Raw genomic sequence first — 22500 nt, forward strand, 5'->3', positions numbered from 1 at the left:
GAGAGAGAGAGAGAGAGAGAGAGATGATATAGGAAAATTATGCGTCAACTAGTCACATGTCCTCTCTCCTTGCTTCCCTTCCTCTTCTGCTTTCCTCCTCCTCCTCCTCCTCCTCCTCCTCCTCCTCTTCTTCCTCCTCCTCCTCCTCCTCCTCCTCCTCCTCCTCCTCCTCCTCCTCCTCCTCCTTTTCCTATTCCCCTCACCGCCCACTATTCCGTCTCGCGCCACCCTCACTCTCTCCCCTTTATGTCAGCGCCAAGCGGGGCAGTCACACGTCATCCAAAATGTCATGAAGGCGTGACTTTCATGCCGTCTCCTTTGCTTCATTGTTCCTCATTGCCATTCTGTTGCTGCTCAGTCCTATTTTTTCTCTACTTCCTTCACATTCTTACACTTCCTCCATCCTCATCTTTCTTGCTAACGTTTATCTTTGTGTTTATTTTTCTCTTTTTCGCTTTCTGGTTTTCTTCGTCCATTTTTCTTTCTTACATTCCAGGATTCAAGGGAAGAAGTACATATATAACGGTCATTTTTCACTCCCTCCACGCTGGTCTTTTTTCTCTCACAAAAGGAAAGTCAGGTCCCAGGACGTATCGTGGAGGGACTTCTGTGCTGCCCTGGAGGCGAGCGTCGGAGCATGACAGTCACTTGTGCACATGGTTTGGTGCTATCGACCATCAATCTTGAGAGTCGGTCTCATGAATAATCGACGCTGGTTTTTTTTTTTTTTGCGTCGTCCACAAAACAGACTGTTTCCTCCTCCCCGCCACGTGTAAGCAGAAGGATCAGGGAGGAAGACGACCCAATCAAAACTTCATGGTGCTGTCAAATGAGGCAACGCAGGCAAGCAACGCACGAGACGCAAATGGAGTTAAAAAGAGAAATGCTACCAGAAGTAGGAGAGCAGGTCGGCGGCTTCGATATACACGTACTCATGTACTCGATTACCACAGCTCGTCAGATGGACGCCATTTGCATGCCATGGCAGAGACTATTTTTTTTTCTTTTTTTTCCTTTTTTTTTTTTTTTTTTTTTTGTGTGTGTAATTCACCTCGGTCGTCTGCTGGTCACCCAGCCAGTCTTCCCCATTACAGAGCGAGCTCAAAGCTCATAGACCGATCTTCGGGTAGGACTGAGACCACATCACACAACACACCGGGAAAGCGAGGCCACAACCCCTCGAGTTACATCCCGTACCTATTTACTGCTAGGTGAACAGGGGCTACACATTAAAAGGCTTCCCCAATTGCCTCGCCGTTTCCCGGGACTCGAACCCGGCACTCTCGATGTGTGTGTGTGTGTGTGTGTGTGTGTGTGTGTGTGTGTGTGTGTGTGTGTGTGTGTGTGTGTGTGTGTGTGTGTGTGTGTGTGTGTGTGAGTGAGTACGAGGACGAAACGCTTTACATTGTCACCTCGTGATGTCTCAGTCGGAAGACAGCATCAACGTTTCATGTTCCGTGAGAGCCTGACAGAGGCTGCGAAAGTAAGCAAGCGTTGGGGCGAGAAAGACACTCAGGGTACTCACCAATAGTGGTCAGGACGGTGGTGGCGTAGTAGAAGGCCCCGGCAAACTTCCACTGCTGGCCGGCCTTGTGAGGGACGCCTTGCAGCACCACCGTCTCCAGCAGCTTGAAGTCATCCGGCTTGATGCTGTAGTTCTTCCTGAGCTGATGCTCGATCTCTGCAGGAAAAAAAAGAAAGTTTTACCAGAGAGGAATCTTACAAGCAATGCAAGTCACGAATACTAAATGAACAAACGCCGCATGAATTATATGTTGGTAGTCGACGTAATGCTGAAAAACCTTTGATGAAGACGACGCTCAGTGATGGATGGAATTTAATTAGAATTCAAAATGCTATCCTTAATTGCAGAAAAAAATTAGAAAACTTTATTCTAAAGATGAAAGGGAAAACTGAAGAAATGTTGAGACGAGAGATACGGAATTAATTAACTAGAAATTTCGATTGAATATGGAAAAAACTAGAAATACTTTTGAGTTCAAGATTAATTCTACCACTGATATATTTTTGTTAATCAATATAAACAATAATATTAATCTCTTGCGAACAATGGATGTTAATCCACGACATGGGGTCACTAGCCAGTGGCTCGGATGTCGTTTCGCCACATGAGGCTCAGGGAAGGGTGGCGTGCCTATTGGCGAAAACATTATGGTTACAATGGATGAAAAGTGTCATAATCCATTGATCTCGTCAGCGGAGCTTTTGTCTGGCCGCCTTCCTCTTAAACACCTGAAGCCCAAATTTGATTTTTGCCTCCTTTGTTCCGCGAAGCCCACACTGGGAAGTGAATGTGAGGCAAGCAGTGGTTTGAAGCGGCGCTCCATCACATGCCACGCCAAGAGGATTTCAAAGAGAATTTTCAGACACAATGCGAACATAAGAGAACCTCTCTAGAGCTTTGGCTGCCACTTACACTGGAAGATGTTCGGAATACAGCATGCTGCATATTCATGTGTGTGTGTGTGTGTGTGTGTGTGTGTGATGCGTGCATGCGCGAATTTACAACCGAGTTTTTTCTTCCACACTTCCTCCTCCTCCTTCTCCTCCTCCTCCTCCTCCTCCTCGTCCTTCTTCTCCTTCATTCTCATAAGGAAGGGATGCAGGCCTTGAGATGCAGACATGATGTAGAACTGAAGACGAAAACTCGACGTGCTAAGATCACTCTCCAGATGGTGCACGTGTGAGGGTGTTGAGGGAGCGAGGACAGACAAGATATCTCTTCCCGCGATGTTATGGCGTGCTCTGTGTAAGTGTGCTTAAAATGCCATCGTCCTACATGAACTAACCTAAGAAATCTCATCTTGACCCTCTCTTGACAATATTTTTTGTCTGGGTTTCACGTTTAAGAGAAGAAAAAAGTGAGCGTCTGCAGGTTTCCTTTTTCCATGCTGCTGTGGAGTGTATGCTTATTCTTAAACGCCATTTTCTCCATGAACTAATCTAGCAAGTCCCCTCTTGTACCTCCTTCCATGATAAAATCTCGTATTTGGGCCTCGCATTTTAGAGAAAAGAGAAACAGCAGCTTTGTCCAAAAGGGGAGATTCCCAGGAGGCCCAGAGGCAAGGGAAGGACGTGAGGGAAACAATTGTTTTATTTAGCATCGCGGCTTTTGTAGATAAAACGATAGCTTTGAAGTGTTGTGCGCGGGAAGGGTGTGAAGGCCAAGGAGGAAGGAGGTAAAAAGGGAGACGTAGGGAGCAGGAAGACGTGAGGACTGACGAAAAGTAGCGAGGAACAGAGACAGAGGCACATAAGATATGATAAAGCGCACAGGGCGTGAAAGAAAAAATAAAGAAAAAAAGGATGGTAAGAAGGGACACATGGGGAAAAGGAAAACGGGAGGACGAGAGAAAAAGAGATGAAGAACAGAGACAAAAGGTACATCGGATAAATAGCACCGCACTTGAAGCTCCTAGAAGCAAGGTTGGCTAATGAGGAAAAGTTCTCAGGAAAATATATTTCATCATTACAACTGTCTTATTGTTTTCCGCAGAACAGAAGTAGCCCGGCAATATCTTCCCTTGTCTTGCCTCGTCCTCCCTCCCTCTCCTTTCTGCAACTTTTTTTTTTTTAATTATTATGTAAGCTTCGTAGAGAGGAGGGGGGAGAAACTGTTCTCTCTCTCTCTCTCTCTCTCTCTCTCTCTCTCTCTCTCTCTCTCTCTCTCTCTCTCTCTCTCTCTCTCTCTCTCTCTCTCTCTCTCTCTCTCTCTCTCTCTTAGTGTCATTCCGTCAGTTCTGCATTTCCTAGTTCGAGTTATAGTGTTAAATGTCCCTCCAAACATCGTGAGAGTATGGGACGCTCCTCTGTAATCCAGTATTCAATAGGACTCCTCACAGTGCCAGAAAGAGCCTCCGAGCCTCCTCCCTTTTACTCCCAGTCATTTTAGTTCTCTTCTTAAGGTCTCCCACTAACCTCTTGCCATCTTGTTCTCAGTTTCCACGGCGCTTTTAAACTTTTTCTTTCAGTTTTCCGACCATTTCATCTGTTTCGTTGTGTTCGTTTTCTTGTTTCCTGTCCTGTATTATCATTTCGTTGTTGTTTTTTTCTTTTTTCACTTTTTTCGTTTTTTTTTTTTTTTATTTATTCATCATGGTGCTAAGTTGGTTTTCTTTTTTTTACGGTTTTCGTATTCTCTCTCTCTCTCTCTCTCTCTCTCTCTCTCTCTCTCTCTCTCTCTCTCTCTCTCTCTCTCTCTCTCTCTCTCTCTCTCTCTCTCTCTCTCTCTCTCTCTCTCTCTCTCTCTCTCTCTCTCTCTCTCTCTCTCTCTCTCTCTCTCTCTCTCACATTGTCTTCATAAACCCTTCCTTTCCATCTCATCTGCCTCGCCTCCCTTGCTCTGTTCCTTTCTCTTCCTTCCCATTCATTATATTTCCCTTTCATCCCATATCCCTTTCATCCTCTCTTCCCTCATTTCTTCCTGTACTCTTCAGTCTCTCATCCAATCTCTCCCCTCTAAACCAGTACGTCTTTCCTCCCCTCGTCCGTCCTCTCGATCTCTCCCTGTCTCCTTTCGCCCTTCCTTGACTTGACTCAACCCCACACGAGAGACGAACTCCCCACTGTAATTTCCAGGCCAGAGTCTCCCTGCCTACCACACCCAGCCAGCCAGCCCTCCGCGGCCCCGCCCAGCCTTGGGAATATATGCTAATTCAAACCAGATATTCCTTAAGAGAGGCATCTTCCTTCCAGTTAACCCTCGTACGCCTTCCCCTACTCTACCCTTTCCTCTGCCCTTCCTTCATGCCTCACCTCTCTGTAGTTGGGTCACGGATGTCCTCAGCTCTCCCTCACGTCCCACTTACTCTTCCTATATATTTTTTTTTTCATTTTGTTCTCTTCTTTCCCTGTTATAGACGGGATGAATGGAAAGAGAGAGAGAGAGAGAGAGTGTGTGTGTGTGTGTATGCGTGTGTCTTCGTTCGTCACTTTTACCAGTAAGTTGGCAGATGGTTATGTTTCGCGTATTGTTTTTCTCTTCTTTCTCCACCGCTGCTGGGTCGCGGCGGAAGCTTTGTGTTTAGATTTCTTTTGTTCTCGGGAAGAAGTTGCGGCACAAGGGAAGAGCCCAGCGTTGTCAGACTATTCGGAAGAAAATACATAGAATCGAGTTATTGCGAGGACCGCGCAGAGGGACAACACAAGGATAAAAATAAACATAAGGCCGTGAGACCCTACGAGGGTGAGTGGCCGGGACCAGACACTTGGCCTTCCCCCTGGGGCCGCCCTCGCCTCGCCGTGACGTCACTCTGCCCTGACCAGAATTTTGGTGGATCATTGATTAGAAGGCCACTCGAGACGAGGTCACGGGGAGCTCTTTGATGGCTTTGGTATTGCTGTTCTTCTTTTATGTCAACGTTCTCACGGCGCCTTGGGAGAGAAAGGGATAATGGTGTTCCTCCTCGTCTTGTGCTGAGAGAACGATTTGCTGTGAAGAGAGTTGAGTCTGATGGAAAGAACAGGCGTGACTGGCAGAGGAATACGAATGAGTGGTGATAGAGGAAAGTTAAGCGTGGAATGTGGGAAGGAGGCGCCGCTCAGTGTGAGATGCATGACGAGAATGTGTTAGGCCTGCATGGTGGATGACGCATGCCTTTCAAACTTGCACAGTCGCTGAAGGGCCTTCATCCTTAAAGGCAAGAGGCTGCCAGGAGCAACTGATGGAAAGTGTAATGGAGGTGATAATATGAAGGCTTCAAAATGTTTGGCATGAAAACTATGAATTAATTTTGAGACCATACTTTGTATTCTTTTCAAGGCTTCTTGGCGTCTGTTTCAAGTCTTACTAACCCAGACTTAACTCTAAACCAAGGATGGCGCCTTGAACATTTCAACAATGGCTAACTACAATATCAATGACAAGTTTACGGCCTGCCTGGGTATCATATCTTTCACCGCAAGACAATTTTCCCATAACCATTAAACTTTATAGATACTTATATTTTTACATGTCTCTTAAACAGTCTTGTAACCTTAAAAAGACAAAACCACCGATCTATTCTCTTTTTGTTGTGTCCCCGCAAACTATTTTCACAGTGGTAGGGAGATGAAAGGCGTGCGCCATGAGAAGCAAACCCTCACTCTTCATCTCTGTAACTATGACCGTTTCTTATGTAAGGGAGACTCTGACCAAGAGAAAATAAAAAGCATGCTAGCTTGGGGTTGTAGGGAGGTGGGAGAGAGAGAGAGAGAGAGAGAGAGAGAGAGAGAGAGAGAGAGAGAGAGAGAGAGAGAGAGAGAGGCACGCTTAAGGTACAAGTCTTACCCGGAAGGAAGAAAGAAATTATATTGAAAGGTTGTGATAGCTAGAGATATGTTATGTTTCGTTCAGGGACTGCCACATCTAGGTCTGAAGGCTTCTTGTAGCTCTTCCATCCCCTCCTTTTTTTCTTCTTTTTTTAATTTTTCTTTATTATGAAGTGTCTTGATTTTTTCGATTATTGCAATGATTTATTCATAAACGTGATTCTACTCCTCATCTTGTAGCTTTTTCTTATATACACATTTCTTTCTTCTTATTGTGAAGTGTCTTGATATCTTTCTCGCATGAACATGATTATCCTCGTAGACCCTAGATGGCATCCCCTCGTCGCTACACGTTACCATACTGACCATATGTAGAAGGCGGCGTCCGGTAACAGTCCTTCCCAGAATTGTAACCGTAAATCTAGTCAGACCCGAGGATTCGCAGACAGCCTCGCCGCCACAGGACACGGTGGTGGTGATGCAAGGTTCGGCCTATTTGGTTTTCGATTTGCGTGTCGATTAGAGGCACGCAGGCAAGCAGTGATGGGTGGCGGGGCGAGCTGTTACCTTCCTGTGTATCACTCGGGGATTTCTGATTTTCTGGATATTTATTACTACTGTTTGATTTCATGTCTATTTTCCAGAAGAGAATTTTTATCGAGCCAAAATTAATACAGTTGTAGAGTGAGTGAAAAAATAATAATTTCTTCCCACCATGTAAAACTCAAATTTAGACAAATAGACCATTACGACAAAAAAAAAATTGCCTATTTCCAGCTCTTAGAATAATGGATCAGATAATAAAGATATAAAAATAGCTACACATCTTTCATTGGGAATAATAAAAAGTAATAAAACTAAGTCGTATGGGATCAAGGCCACGCGAGGACTAAGCCAGTGACCAATGAGCTTCAGAACATCGAAGCGCACACACTGAAATGACCCGTCCCGCCATCAGAGCAGCGAGGGACGCCAGCTACTCAGAACCACGTAAAAAAAGAAAGAAAAAAACATCTATATATATACGAGAATATACCATAGAGCTCCCAAAACACAGACGTCAGCGGCCGAACATAAAATAAAATGTATCTTCTTCCATCCATGCGCAAAAGCAAAAAAAATTCCTGTCCATTCCTTCTCACTGATATGCTCTCTTTCTTTCTCTCTCTCTCTCTCTCTCTCTCTCTCTCTCTCTCTCTCTCTCTCTCTCTCTCTCTCTCTGGACAGATACCAAGGAGAACCAAAAGGACCATGAAGCGATAAGATGGAAGAGGAGGAGGAGGAGGAAGAGGAGGAGGAGGAGGAGGAGGAGGAAGAGAAGTAGGAGGAGGAAGAGGAGGAAAGAAGAGGAGGAGGAGGAGATAAACGCTGTCGTTGTCACTGCTTTACAGAATGAGCTGAAGTGTCACTTGAGGCACTGAAAAGACAATCGAAAACTGGACATAACACAGAGAGAGAGAGAGAGAGAGAGAGAGAGAGAGAGAGCTAAGGAAGACAAAGCCCCACCCACCCGTAACACACACACTGAACCAGACAGACATAATGATAAAAAGACGAAGAGACACAAACAAAGGAGGGAAGCGGAGATCGGGAAGTAACGGAGGAAGGGGAATGAGTGAGGGGCCGAATTACTGGGTCAGAGGTGTCAAATTAGATTAAGGGCGAGGGGAGAAGTGTCAGGCGTCAGGGATCAGCTGTCACAGAATCACCAGGCCATCTACTGTGAGCTATTCATGAAAACCTCCACGAAAAGAAGAGACGCAGATTTCATGTGGCCTAATTTCCAGGCTATTGTTGTGTTTGCCCTTTGTCTGGGGGCACAATGAGGCGGGCTAATTGTTACTTCGCATTGTTGGAGGCGTGCAAACGAACGCGATACGCCATTTATAAGCTAGTCCACATCATCCTTCAACTGCCTGAGAACATAAACACAAACACACTCACACAAAATACGCTAAGAAAAAAAAATAATAGTTGTTTAAATACTCTCCTTCACGTTCATGGGAGAGAGAAAAACTTGAGATATATTTAAAAGTAGGAACAATGACTGACTTAATCCAGGCGATGCGGGGTAAGAGAGCTTGGCAAATGGTGGTGCTGGGGCGAGGCAGCAAGGCAAGCAAGGGTCTGAATGGCAACCAGGCGGCGGCGAGGGACGAGGAATACAAGTACCAACGAGGAAGTGAATCCGTGAGGCGATGATGGAAAATGAAAACTGAACGAAGAGAAATGTACATGTAAATAGCAGAAGAGAAAGTGCGAAGGGAAGCGACGAGTGCGAGAGGATGGAAATGCAGAGTGAAGAGGAAAGTGAGTGGAGGGGAAGGGAGGAAGAAGGGACGGAAGAAAGGGAAGAGTGCAGATGTAAGCAGTAAACAGTACATGTAAATATTGGAAGGCAAACACGGGGAGAAGAAATGACGGGGGAGAGATGCAAAGAAGAAACAGAAAAAAAAAAATAAGGATAAATGTAAAAAAATAAGGAATGACGGGCGTACAAATAATAATAACTCGTTGAAACAAAATGAAAAAGAACCATATACACAGAGAAGAAATGCAGTAACAAGCTGACCAAATCCCCCAACCAGTAAAAAAAAAAAAAAAAAAAAAAAGATCAAGTATAAGAAATAAAAGAAGCATAAATGAAAGAACACAACCAAACAAGATGATAAAATAAAAAAAAAACATAACTTTATGAAAAAAAAGCAAAACTTCAAGCAACACCTACAAATAAAAAGATATCAAAATAAGAACCAGAAATAAAAGGAAGAAAACAGAGGAAAGAAATCAAGCAAATATTCTCTCCCTCCCCAAGGAAAAAACAAACAAAATAAAGCTAACATCCAAGAAAGCCAATCATTACCATTACCACCACCACCTGTACCGCCACCACCACCACCACCACCACCACCACCACTACCACCATCATCATCATTTTCAAACCTCCCTCGGACAAGACAGCTGACAGCCCCACTCACCGTCACTGCAATGGTAAATGTATCATCATTGAGAGCACGTAAACACCGCCTGACGACCCGCGGATTACGAGGGACAAAGGAAACCCATTAGGACACATCGCACACAGTTATGGCACCGGCAGGAAATTGCAACTTGGGGACGAAGTGTGTAGAAAACAAAAATTAACTAGAAATGTTAGTTAAATTTGCTCGCGCCACGGAAAGTTAAAGGAGGAGAGAGAGAGAAATAAGAATGTCGTGTTTGTGGAGGAGGAGGAGGAGGAGGAGGAGGAGGAGGAGGAGGAGGAGAAGGTGCAGAGGTGGAGGAGGAGGAGGAGGAGCAGGCGCAGGAAGAGGATTAGTGTCATGAAAACGAGTGCAGTAACAACAGAAATTATGATGATGAAGAAGATGATGAGGTGCAGGAAGAGGAAATGGTGAGGAAGACGAGGACAAAGGGAAAGAGGAAACTGAGATGAAGTAAGAGGAGTAACAGGTGGAAATAGAGAGAGAGAGAGAGAGAGAGAGAGAGAGAGAGAGAGAGAGAGAGAGAGAGAGAGAGAAAAGGGACAAGGAAGGCGGTGTACTGTGCTGCTCCAGACCACTTGCTTCTCTTCCCCTGAGTGCCAGTCCTCGCTTTGACCTTTTGTGTGTGTTGCCTCACGAGTGAAACTCCCAGGGACGCCAACACCACCACCACCACCACCACCACCACCACCACCACACCTACTTATCACTTTAGAGAAACGAAAGACAATGATGGTGATGTTGAGACGGTTTTGATGATAATGATGTTGATGATAATGATGTGAATTTATAGATAAAATGCAACAAAAAACGATGATAACGATAGTGATGATGGTGGTGATGATGGTAGTGGTGGTGATGGTGGTGGTGGTGGGTGGTGGTGGTGGTACATTTTTCCTTTAAGAAGTTATGGAACTTTATTTTTATTTTATTTTATTACGTGCAAAGATTGATCCTGAACTCTCTCTCTCTCTCTCTCTCTCTCTCTCTCTCTCTCTCTCTCTCTCTCTCTCTCTGGTAATGTGTAATCTGTGTTGAAATAAGATTAATCCGCTGTGAAATTTGCAGTGTGGAGTGTGTGGATTACAGAGCGGGAAGTTGATTTTTTTTTTTTTTTTTTGCATTGAATAGAAAACGTGGCCTACATTTCATTTCTTTTCTTTTATGATTTTTACCTTTTTCTGTTTCTGTGACTTTCGTTATTTCTTTATCCACTCTCTCTCTCTCTCTCTCTCTCTCTCTCTCTCTCTCTCTCTCTCTCTCAAAATAGGTACGTAATATACATTACTTTTCCATTTAACTTTTTACATGGTCGTACATACCAAGTTATGATTAGCAGTCCTTGATACGCGAGGTTGTCGAGTGTGATATTTTGTCAAGTTGAAGGCAGTTGTGTTTAGATGCTCATCACACTAACATTATAATTTCTGGAACATTTGTTGTCTTTAGTAGTTTTAATATGTTTCTTTTCCATTAACCCCTTTCAGTAGCATGACGCGTTTCCACATTCATTCTGTCCACTGTTTGGTGATTCTGTACTGCTTCTGAGACTAAGTGAGTGATTAGAATATTGAAGACTGTGGCCATTAATATTCTGACCTCCATAATGTCAATAAAATGGTTTAATCATTTGCAAATCTCAAGGTAAAAATGTACTCTAGTGTTGAAGGAGTCAAACTGAGTCTTTATTTGACTAAAAAGAGGTTGTTGGGAAGTTAGACGATATAGATTCATAATTCCCAAATGTTTCGAAGTGTTAGGAGTAACTTTTTGTGTTCATTTTTAGGGTCTCTAATTTTAAAGGGATGGATTAGGAACTTGGAAGGTAAAGACCGATGTTATCTTAAGTCTTTTTCCACCTTATTTTGAGATGTCGTAGCAAGTTTAAGTGGAAGTTGCAAAGGGTTTTAGGATATTTCTATGATTCTGGTGATAGATTGGACTGTTGGTTTTTGCGTTATTAATAGAAAAAGGCTCATGAGACAGACCAGTTCATGTTATGCCAGCCTATGTGGGCAGTGTGTGGTAAATGAAACCACAACGCTATTGGAATACTATTTTTGCCACTTACCACTTATAAAAAATGACAACTTTTTAATTGTTCGTTAATAATTCCTACCGAAAGTGAATCAGTATATTCTTGTTTAATTGCATAAATATAACAACAGAAAAATCCATTCCGTGTAAAATGAATTTCGTTTCCAACATCAATCACTTGAAAAAACAGTCGAAAAAACAATTGTTTATATCATTCAGAAACAATGATTGGCATTTAAACAACGTACAATGGATTTTCAGCTAAAAGTGGCAAAAAAAAAAAAATGTGAATTAAGAAATACTCATGAAAGCATTTGATGAAGAGAAAATAGAAAAAATCCTCACAATGGCGACATGTGACTAGATGCTGATGGAGCGATGACGTAAAGTAAAACAGAACGGCAAAACATGTACTGAACGTGTTATATCTTTAGTGAGCATGGTACCAGGGTGACTCGCCGCCTGGATGAAATGTCCCGGTTGATTCACCAATGGGGTTATTCATTCCTGGATCATTCGTTTTCTTTTCTTCCTTTTTTCCGTGATATCTCTTTGAAGATGTGTTATTATCAAATTTAAGTCTCTCTCTCTCTCTCTCTCTCTCTCTCTCTCTCTCTCTCTCTCTCTCTCTCTCTCTCTCTCAAGTTGTCTCCTTTTTGTCCCTCTCCCGTCCGTCTCCTGTCCGCCTTGAGTGTCTTAAGAAAGTTTTTACGCTATACTTTCTCTTTGGTCGCACATAAATTACCAGCGCGGGTGGATCCTTCCCCTGCGCAGGACACCTAATTCTTCCCACCCAGAGGCCCATCAGTTACTACTTCTGCCGCAAGATGGATCGCTGCTGGGGAAAGCTTTTGCCTCAGACGCCTCCATCCTATTGTGACGGAAAGGCAGGGAGAGAGAGAGAGAGAGAGAGAGAGAGAGAGAGAGAGAGAGACTATAAAGGAACGAGGGGTGTTGTTAGATGGTATACATACAGTTTGTTACGTTAGTTTATTTTTTGGTGATGGTTGTGGTGGTGGTAGAGACGGTGGTAGGTAGAAAAGGTTTTCTTAGTAAAATTATCTCATTTTATTCATTTATAGTTGTACTAGTGTCTATCATGTTATATTATTTGGTCCATAATCTCTCCTTTACCTGCCATTAATTTGATGGAGTTTGTAGACTTACTGTTCTTCTCTTCTTTTCATAGGCTGGCTGTAAGTAATATGACTCGCTACAGCCTGCGTTTTCTTCACCATTAAGTTACTAAAGTGACTTACATCCATCTCAAAGCACATCTGAAAGTTAATTTTCCTAAGGCTCCACCCTCCATCACCTCCATCACTACTATCACCACCACTGCATACCACCATCTTCTCTCTGTTGTCACCACTTCACCTCTGCTCCCCACCACTATTACCCCCGCCTATCACTCCCAACAACACCATTCCTGTCACCATGATGAATATAAGGATACGTCTGGTAGCCTCTAAACTCCCGCCCTAACTGCTCAAATAAGATGCTGACGATGTAAGACCCAAGATGGATGGCTATTATATGCAAACCTCTTATGTGGCTTGTGTGGGATTACATGCGTCTTAGCGGCGGCTCTCCGTTGGCCATCCTTAGCCATCTCTTCTGGAACCACAGCCATCAGTAGCTCTCTCTCTCTCTCTCTCTCTCTCTCTCTCTCTCTCTCTCTCTCTTGTCCTCTTCCATCGCTTCTTTTTCCTTTACCTGTACCTCCCGACCCTCTCTGACGGCCCTCCTGCCACTACATGGCAAGCAGAGGAACACCCATTTTGTCGGCGAGACACGAGGTCGACATAAATTTTCCACCTCACAAAATTGGGAAGGAAAACGCCATTACACGCCACACCGGCCTCCTGAACGCCCCCTGCTCCTCTGGCTTCCTTCCCTCCCTCTCCTTGTCTTCCTCGCTGTCTCGCCAGCCAGCTCTCCCATTAAAAGTATACCAAAGCAAACACTCGCTCTAGAAATACGGCTAACTTTTCTGATCTCTTAACTCGCCAGACTTCTTGTGGTATTGGTCTGGAGGAAGGAGAGGCAGGGAGGAGGTGGCTGCGAGACTGTGGCAAGGTAGCTGGTAGAAGGGCAGGGACATGGGGGAAAGAGAAGACAAGACGTAACATCTAACCAGGTAACTTCCTTTGCTACTCAAGGTCGTGAGGAGAGTGCTAACTTTTATTCATGACATGCAAACTGCGCCGTCTTTTCTCCCCACACGTCCTCACTGCGCTGTTTGAGTATACTAGTCAGAAAACTTTAACAATTTAGTAAGTTCAAAATACGTCATGAATAAGAAATTTGTTTAAAGCTAATTTTTCTTTATACTAAGGAAACACAAAGCCACAAACATGCTTGTATATATCCAGTGTGTTCAGAGCCGCGTCTCAGAAAGCAACAAACTTCATTTTTTTTTTTTCTTTTTTATTCCCTTCAGATCTCTTGACTTTCCCTTTTATATCATCTTTCTTAGCTTCGTTGCTTTTCTTTATCTCTTCTGTCCGATCAAAACAGCGTACACTTAAGAAAGCAACAATCTACATTTATTTTTTTTACTTTTTATTCCCTTTTCGTGGCCTTTGGTTCTTTGATTGCCTTCAGAAGCCTTAAGTTTTCGTCTTACATAACTTTCACAACCCCTGTCACTTTTTGTATCTCCTTCACCCGAACAAAATAACGACCATCTTAGAAATATAACCCATTTTGTCTTATTTCTTCTCACTTTTTCTCTTTTTGTGTGTCTGTACTTGCTTGCCTTCAGAGTCTTAACGTTTCTCTGGCTTAACTTTTACTATACTTTCTTCCTTCTTACGTCTTAGAAGCACAATTTTTTTTTTTCTCATCCCTCAATACATGTCTTTTAGTGTATTTGTATATGATTCCATTCTTATAATCTAACTTTTCATCCTTCACTACCTTCTTTTCTCTATACTATCCCTCATCAGAACAACGTACATCTTAGAAAAAAAAAATATAGTCACACTTTCTTCCTTTTATTCTCTATGTATATGTACTTGATTCCCTTCAGATACCCTTACATTTCATCCTCCACCACTAACATCACCAACACCAGCACTACTACTACCTTCTTTTTCTCTATATATATCCCGTCCACCCAAACACCCAAACACCTCAACACCTCTCCCCCTTCCGGCCCGTCAGTTTGATCTGCATTCCCATCTTTTCCTTGCAGCGAGAGGTCACACAAGCCTGACGACTCCCACAGACTCCCCATCCATCGTGGCCCCACCGTCTCTTTCTGGAGGCTGAACAAAATAAACACAGCATTACAGTCACCCGAGCAGCGGCGAAGCGTGGCAAAAATAATATGGTACTAAGTTTGGAGTAGCAGCTAACGAGCGTGTCTTTGTGTTTTATTGTGGCTAGTCGAGAGTCTTATGGGTCCTTCTCTCTAGTACTCTCTATCTGTCTGTCTCTCTCTCTCTCTCTCTCTCTCTCTCTCTCTCTCTCTCTCTCTCTCTCTCTCTCTCTCTCTCTCTCTCTCTTGATAAAAATGAGGAAAAGAAAGAAAAGAAGAAATAAGAAAGAAAGAAATATAAGAAAACAACAACAACAGCAACAGCATCAGCATCAACAACAACAACAACAACAACAACAACAACAACAACAACAACAACAACAACAAACAAACAAAAACAACGGTGACGAGAGAGAGAGAGAGAGAGAGAGAGAGAGAGAGGGGGCTCTAACGCCACGGCACAATAATTATCAGGGCAGCGGGTCTGGGCGAGTCAGGTCGGCACCAATTCACGTTTACCGACAGCCTTCGAGGAGAATTTAGCACAAGGTTCACTTTACTCGCCCTGCCTGAAGGGATGCGTCTCTTTAAGTATTTATGGTTAACTCTTACGATCACTGTCCCACCACGGCCAGATTGTTGTCCCTACCACCACCACCACCACCACCACATCACCACCATCATCGTTACTGTCACTAGTATTGTTATTTTTCATAATTTTATTAATTTTGCTTTTTGACTATTTCTTTTTTTTTATCTATAAGTGGAAATAGTAACATTGGTGCTTGTGGTATTTTACAATAACGAACATATTCACACAACAGTACCACCACCACCACCACCACCACCATCACTACTGCCAGCCATCAGCAAAAAGAGCGTGTCTCTCATGCAGTAATCAAGCGTTAATTGATTGCATCACATTCAGTTCGACTCAATTCCATTCAGTCTCTTATTTAATTTGAGGTTCAGCAGGAAATCCTCGACTTTTCCGACGTTTCTGATTTCATGATGATCCCTCGCCTGATTACTGAAGAAGAGGCAAAGCAGTCTAGCAGGAAGAAAGAAAGAGAGGAGGAAGAAGAGAAACAGACAAGGAAAGAAAAAAAAATGAACAAGGCATAACAAAAAGGAAGGAGGAAATGAGAGGCGGAAAAATATAGGGGGAAAAAAGTAACAAGTAGGAAAACAGTGAAGAGGAACGAACAATAGGGAAAAGAGGAAGAGAAAGAAGAGGTATAAAGGAAACAGACAAAAAAAAAGAAAAAGGAAAAAAGGTGAACTAGACATAGGAAGAAGGAAAGAAGAAATGAGAAAAGTAACAAGTAGAAAAAAAGGGAAGAGGAACAAACGAAGAAAAGCGGAAGGAAAGGAGGAGGAGGAAAGGAAACAGACAAGAAGCAAGGTAAAAAATTAAACAATGCATAATGAGAAGGAAGGAGAAAGGAGAAAGGCAAAGAGGGAAGTGAAGATAAAGTAAAGAGAAGAAAAGAAGAGGAAAGGAACAAACGAAGGAAATAGGAAGGAAGGAAGGAAGGGAAGAGGAAGAAAAGAAACAGACAAGTAAAAGAGAAAAAAAAAAGTTGAAGAAGGCATAGGAAGAAGAAAGGAAAAAAGGAGAGAAAGAGGTGGAGAAAGGAAGAAAACAACCGCAGGAGAGATGAAGTAAGGAAGGGATTAAAAAGAATCCCATATATTGACTTTAGTGTTGATAGTTGTAAAAAGGATTAACTAACTCTCTCAGTACCGAGACGCGTTTTTTTACCTTGAGTTTTTGGTATGATTAGATGATTTTATTTGCATTAGGAAGGGTCTATGGAGGTCAGAAGATTAATGTCCAGAGACTTCACTATCTTAATCCCCACATAAGTATCTGAAGCTGTATAAAATCACCAAATAGTAACCAGGATGAATGTAAAAATGCATCGTAGTTCTGAAGGGGTTAAGAGAGACCTAAAAATCGCATTATCCCAGCGGCGTAGTAAGCAAAGGAGACTAATTCAACGTCGATTACTATAGTTTTCAGTTATTATTCCATCTTCATTCCCAATATACACGTGCCGACCCTCCTAGCAGCTTTCACCTCCCTCCCCACTACAACCATCTCACCACTCTGCCATGCTCTTCCTTGCAAATTTCCCGAAAAACCAAACTCCAGGTAAACAACTCCATAATTTCCCTGCCTTGTCTTCGCCTTAGAGAAAGAGAGAGGAAATAAAAAAAAAAACTTCCACTAATAAGGGGCAACACACAATGGGAAGGATCGTGAATTCATGCAAGGGAGGGAGGAAGACAAGAAAAAAATGGGAGGAAGGGGACGAGGCAGAGGTATACGATGCACATTATGTTTTGTTCTGCTGCGGAGGCATAACGTGAAGGCCATCTCAATCTGCGCAGGCACAAAGGGAACAAAGGTAGATCCCCGTCCCCTGCCTAGCCACCAAAGGAAGCATGAGCGTTTTGGACACTGGCATAGGGAGCGCTGAAGACATTAACGTGATAGCTTACAATGGTGGAGGGGTAGACGAGCGAGCAGGAAAGGTGGAGGAAGTGTAGAGGGATGCAGACGTGGAGGAAATGTGGTCTAGACTGGTGGAGAGCTGGAGGAAAGATGGGGTAAAGTTGACAGGTGGAGGAAAGTTGCAGGAGGGGTAGAGGGAAGGAAAGGTGGAGAGAGATGGAGGTTAAAAGCTGTAAAAAGGTGTAGGATAGGTGTGTTAGAGTGGAGGAATTGAGGAAAGGAGGTAGAGAAAGTGTTGAACAAGAAATTTCGATAAGAATGGCAGAAAAAAGTAATGGGAATACAAACCCTCACTTCTACTACTACTACTACTACTACAACTACAACTACTACCAGTACCACTACTATTGCCACTGCTACTACTACTACTACTACTACTACTACTACTACTACTACTACTACTACTACTACTACTACTACTACTACTACTACTACTACTACTACTACTACTACTACTACTACTACTACTACTACTAATAATAATAATAATAATAATAATAATAATAATAATAATAATAATAATAATAATAATAATAATAATGATAATAATAATAACAACAATAATAATAATGATTTTAATAATAATGATACCAATTTCCATCCTTGGTTGATAGAAAAAGAGACTGGTTAAATTTAGCAAGGGATGGAAAGAAAGAAGAGTAAACAAGAGAAAGATTGAAAGGAAATGGATCAGAGAGAGAGAGAGAGAGAGAGAGAGAGAGAGAGAGAGAGAGAAGAGAAAGAGAATGTCGAGGTTTCCATGAAGTGAGGCTTAGGTTACATCGAACGCTCTCTTTTTTCCCTCTTCCTCTCCATTTTCTTCTTTCTCCCTCCCTTCTTCTCCCTCTTTCTCTCTCTCTCTCTCTCTCTCTCTCTCTCTCTCTCTCTCTCTCTCTCTCTCTCTCTCTCTCTCTCTCTATCTCCCCTTCTCTTTCTCTGTCTTCTGTTTCCATCTCCGGTTACTCAGCCTCTTTTTTTTTCATTTTTATTTGTGCTTCGTTTTTATAACAACTTGCTATTTGCTAGAGAGAGAGAGAGAGAGAGAGAGAGAGAGAGAGAGAGAGAGAGAGAGGTCAGAGTCAAAGTCCGTATGAAGCTTTTTGTTTTAGTTTCATTATATTCATCATCTGCTTCTCGTTTGTCTCTCTTTTAACGACACGTGTGAAATTATGAGCCATTTTACACGTACGTCCTTTATTTGTGTGTGTGTGTGTGTGTGTGTGTGTGTGTGTGTGTGTGTGGGTGTGGTGTGTGTGTGTGTGTGTGTGTGTGTCAGTATGTACCGTTCATGTAGGTGTTCAGCAGATTAAGATGTTACTCTTGAATCTAATATACCCGTATTTGTGCATAAATTGGATGCAGTAGGTGGAATTTTTCGCCCTGATATCTTTATTACCCTAAAATATCGCAGATTCAATCTTACGCGCTCCCTTTTCCGGGATTTTGGATTAAATTTAAAGCTAGTAATTGCGTTACCGGGCGTTTGTCTGTCTGGGGAGAGAGAGAGAGAGAGAGAGAGAGAGAGAGAGAGAGAGAGAGAGAGAGAGAGAGAGAGGGAGGCAGGGAGGGGGATACCGGTGATGAGAGAATCTATCAGATTTTTTTTCCATTTAAGATGCAGAAGGAACATTCAATTTGTTGTCAGCAGAGAGAGAGAGAGAGAGAGAGGAAGGATGGTAAGAAGCAGTATTCTCATGCAAACATTTCAACGTCTTATCTGAGATGCTTTTTGAACAGCGTGTATAGTGGGGAGCTCAGTGGGACTTTTAAAGAATAGAGCTTATCAATTGGTAAATACAAAACATCCATTTTTTTCTGTGGTCTTTTGAGATTGTCCTGAGAAACAAAGAAGAGAATACTTATATCTCTTCAAAATGCAAGTGACGTTTGATTTATATGACCTACTTGTGACAAAACTTTGCTTGTGGTGACTCTATTTTGGAGGGCGAGTAGAGAGCGGATGGGCAGTGTTTATGAGAGCTGGGAAGTGAGGGAAGTAGGGAGGGAGGGAGAGAGAGAGAAGGGAGACAGGGACGGAGGAAGTGTAGCCAGTTCGTCAGGTAGAGGCGAGAAAGGTACTCGAGTGATGATGAGGAAAAGATGAGGCGATAATGATAATGAATGAAGGCAAGAGTGATTATGAGAAAGCGATGAGAGGGTGGTAATGGCTGGTGATTGATAACTGAGTGTGGAAGTGAAATGAGAAATGCGAATGAAATGAGGCCTGTAATTATCACACCTCTTCATTGTATCTACAGTAACGTAGTACTGGGTAAACCGCAGTATGTACGTATATCGTGATCTATTTATTATTCATTTTCGAGTGAGGGTGAGAAAAATGAGAATGAAATGTGTGGTGGATGTCATTTTTCACAGTAACCAAGGGAAATGCGTACGAACTATGGGTGCTATTTCTGAATAAGTTGATTCCATGCGTGTGATAATGACAATGCTGGCGTAATGAACGAGGCAGGGGAGGAGGTGACGGCCACTCTACGGTGAAGCAAAAGCCAATATTTCACACACTGATGGAACTGACAAGCCGTGATTGAATGAATGCTATGAGAAACCAGTCAGTCTGGTGGGAAATCACACGTATAACTAAATTCAACATATATATAGCAGTAGGCGTGGTAGTAGTTGCAGTAGTAGTAGTAGTAGTAGTAGTAGTAGTAGTAGTAGTAGTAGTAGTAGTAGTAGTAGTAGTAGCAGCAGCAGCAGCAATAGCAGTAGGAGCAGCAGCAGTAGTAGTAGTAATCATAATAGTAATGATAATAATAACAACAGCAAGGACAACAACAACAACAACAACAACAACAACTATAATAATAATAATAATAATAATAATAATAAAAATAATAATAATAATAATAATAATAATAATAATAATAATAATAATAATAATAATAATAATAATAATAATGATAATAATAATAATAATGAAAATAATAATGAATAAACAGCTTGGGGAGTAACATATGGAATAAAATACTGTTAATTAGTTGAATAAATATATCTTGAAAACCAAAATTCTCTCTCTCTCTCTCTCTCTCTCTCTCTCTCTCTCTCTCTCTCTCTCTCTCTCTCTCTCTCTCTCTCTCTCTCTCTCTCTCTCTCTCTCTTTCTCTGCTTTGCTTCAGGGGTCTGGCGCGGACAGAGTTCTATGAGACCTTAAGAATTCACTCCGGCATCGGCAAACAAGGTTATTAATTCCTCTCGCTAAGTTTTGGGCGGTGAGGATTACTAATTAACATATCCTGCCCTCCCACGAACGGTTCAGAGGCGTGCGGGAGACTGATGTACGAGGGAATTACATGTCTCATTGTCTTGTCTATTGCTATCTTTTTACCCTCTCCAGTACAGTGACGCGTTTCCATATTCATTCTACTTACTATCTGGTGACCTTTTTATAGCTTCAGAAACTCATGTGAGGGATTGAAATAGTGAAGACTGTTGGCCATTAATCTCCCGACCTCCATAGATCTTTTCGTATAATCAATAAAATGATCTAATCGTACACAAATCTTAATGTAAAAATGTGTCCCAGTACTGATGGAGTTAATAGTCTGTGTGCTTCTACTGACGAAGGAGTGAGAGGAAATGGGAAGACAGTGGGTGTAATTTTTTTTTTCGTGGAAGGTTTAAAAAGTCACGCTCTCTCGTGTTTTCTTGGCAAGGATGAAAGATTACACTGCTATAGAAGAAATCGTATGCGTAAATATCATCCAAACTTTACCTAAGAATAAAAAAGGAAGAAGATAGTGGGGAGGAGGAAGAGGAGGAAGAGGAGGAAGAGTAGGAAGAGGGGTAGAGATGGAAGAGAAAGAGGAGAAGAATGAAAAAGAGGAGGAGAAAGAGGAGGAGAGGAGGAGGGGAGGAAACAAAGAAGAAGAAAAAGAATTTAAAGAAAGAAAAGAAAACGAAGAAAAGGAAAAACCAGAAACGAGAAAAGAAGAGAAGAAGGAGGACGAGGAGGAGGAGAAGGAGATGGAGGAAGAAGAAATGCAAGGAAAACGATACTATGAAAGAGAACTTTAGAACACAAGAGCTTAAGAGCCACCACCAAACACGAAGCAAGTATGAAAGTATTAGCTTATAACTAGATTATCCCACACACACACACACACACACACACACACACACACACACACACACACACACACACACACACACACACACACACACACACACACACACACACCACATCACTTAGCCCCTTCAGTACCATAACGTGCTTCTATATTTATTCTCTTTACTATTTGGTGATTTTATACAGCTTTGGAAACTTATATGGAGGATTAAGATAGTGAAGATTCTGGCCACTGATCTTCTGACTTCCATAGACCCATCCTAACGTCAAGAGAAAGATCTAATCGTACACAAATCTCAAGGTAAAAATGTGTCCCAGTATTGAAGGGATTAACACACCAACTCCTTACTAAAACGCTACAAAACCAGGACAGAAAAAAAAGGGATGGAAATAAATAAAGCAGCATCAACAGGATTAATAGTAGAACGATGCTCAGGAACACAATATCGAGATGAAACGAGGCGGTACTACTAAGGCTACATCCATTGACGGGATGAGAAAAAGTCATTGATCTAGAATAAGGTTTACTTCTCTGCCAACACTTCAAGGGATTCAAGTAGCGGTGAGGGCTAACCGTCTTATGTGAGCCTCCTCTTCGCTTTTCCTCTTTTACCAATATATAAAGTGGAGGAGGAGGAGGAGGATGAGGAGGAGGAGGAAGAGGAGGTGGATGTGATGGTTGTTAAGAGAAAGGACCAAGAGGGGGAGAAGGAGGAGGAACAGGTGGTGATGTTATGGAAGGAGATGGACTAGAAAGAGGAGGAGGAGGAGGAGGAGGAGGAGGAGGAGAAGAAGAGAAGAATAGATTAGAGAAAAAATAGAAGGAAAGAAAGAAAACAATTAAACAAAAACATACATATAAACTACAATTAAAAGAAAAAGTAACAATAAAAAAAGTCAAAGGACGAGAAAGAAGAAAAAAAGAAAAAGAATCAAAGGAGAGAGAGAGAGAGAGAGAGAGAGAGAGAGAGAGAGAGAGAGAGAGAGAGAGAGAGAGAGAGAGAGAGAGAGAGAGAGAGAGAGAGAGAGAGAGAGAGAGATATCAGCAGGAGCAAGAAACACCCCCACCCTGCCCTGCTCGTCCTTCTTGAGTCTCTCTTTCTTTGTGTCTGAAAATTGAGTCCTTTTGAGCAGAAATGTGACCCAGTTCGACTTCGCTTCCTCGGCTCCACTTAAACCCGCCTCCCTCTTTCTCCTCGCGGCTTCCGGTATTGACTTGCAGCTCTTTCATCACCACCTGGCTGAATATTTCATTATGTCCATCAGTGCATCCATCAATACATATGTACGCTTGTCTACTTGTCCATCAGCGAGTGAATGTTTAGATTGATAT

At 42.5% G+C, this 22500-nt stretch overlaps 1 protein-coding gene and 1 long non-coding RNA gene across 2 annotated transcripts in view; one reads left to right on the top strand and one right to left on the bottom strand.

The window, feature by feature from the left end:
• The window catches only part of LOC123515963 (two pore potassium channel protein sup-9-like), a 502009-nt gene that overhangs the window by 334837 nt on the left and 144672 nt on the right, over positions 1 to 22500 (bottom strand). The window contains exon 3 of the mRNA XM_045274911.1: positions 1526 to 1681. Within this exon, the coding sequence (XP_045130846.1) occupies positions 1526 to 1681 (156 nt within the window). The remainder of the gene's footprint in view (positions 1 to 1525; positions 1682 to 22500) is intronic.
• LOC123515965 overlaps positions 1 to 22500 on the top strand; it is a 192357-nt gene that overhangs the window by 22833 nt on the left and 147024 nt on the right. The window lies entirely within an intron of this gene.

This window comes from Portunus trituberculatus, chromosome 40 (assembly GCF_017591435.1).
Source record: "Portunus trituberculatus isolate SZX2019 chromosome 40, ASM1759143v1, whole genome shotgun sequence".
In the NCBI taxonomy this organism is placed as follows: domain Eukaryota; kingdom Metazoa; phylum Arthropoda; class Malacostraca; order Decapoda; family Portunidae; genus Portunus; species Portunus trituberculatus.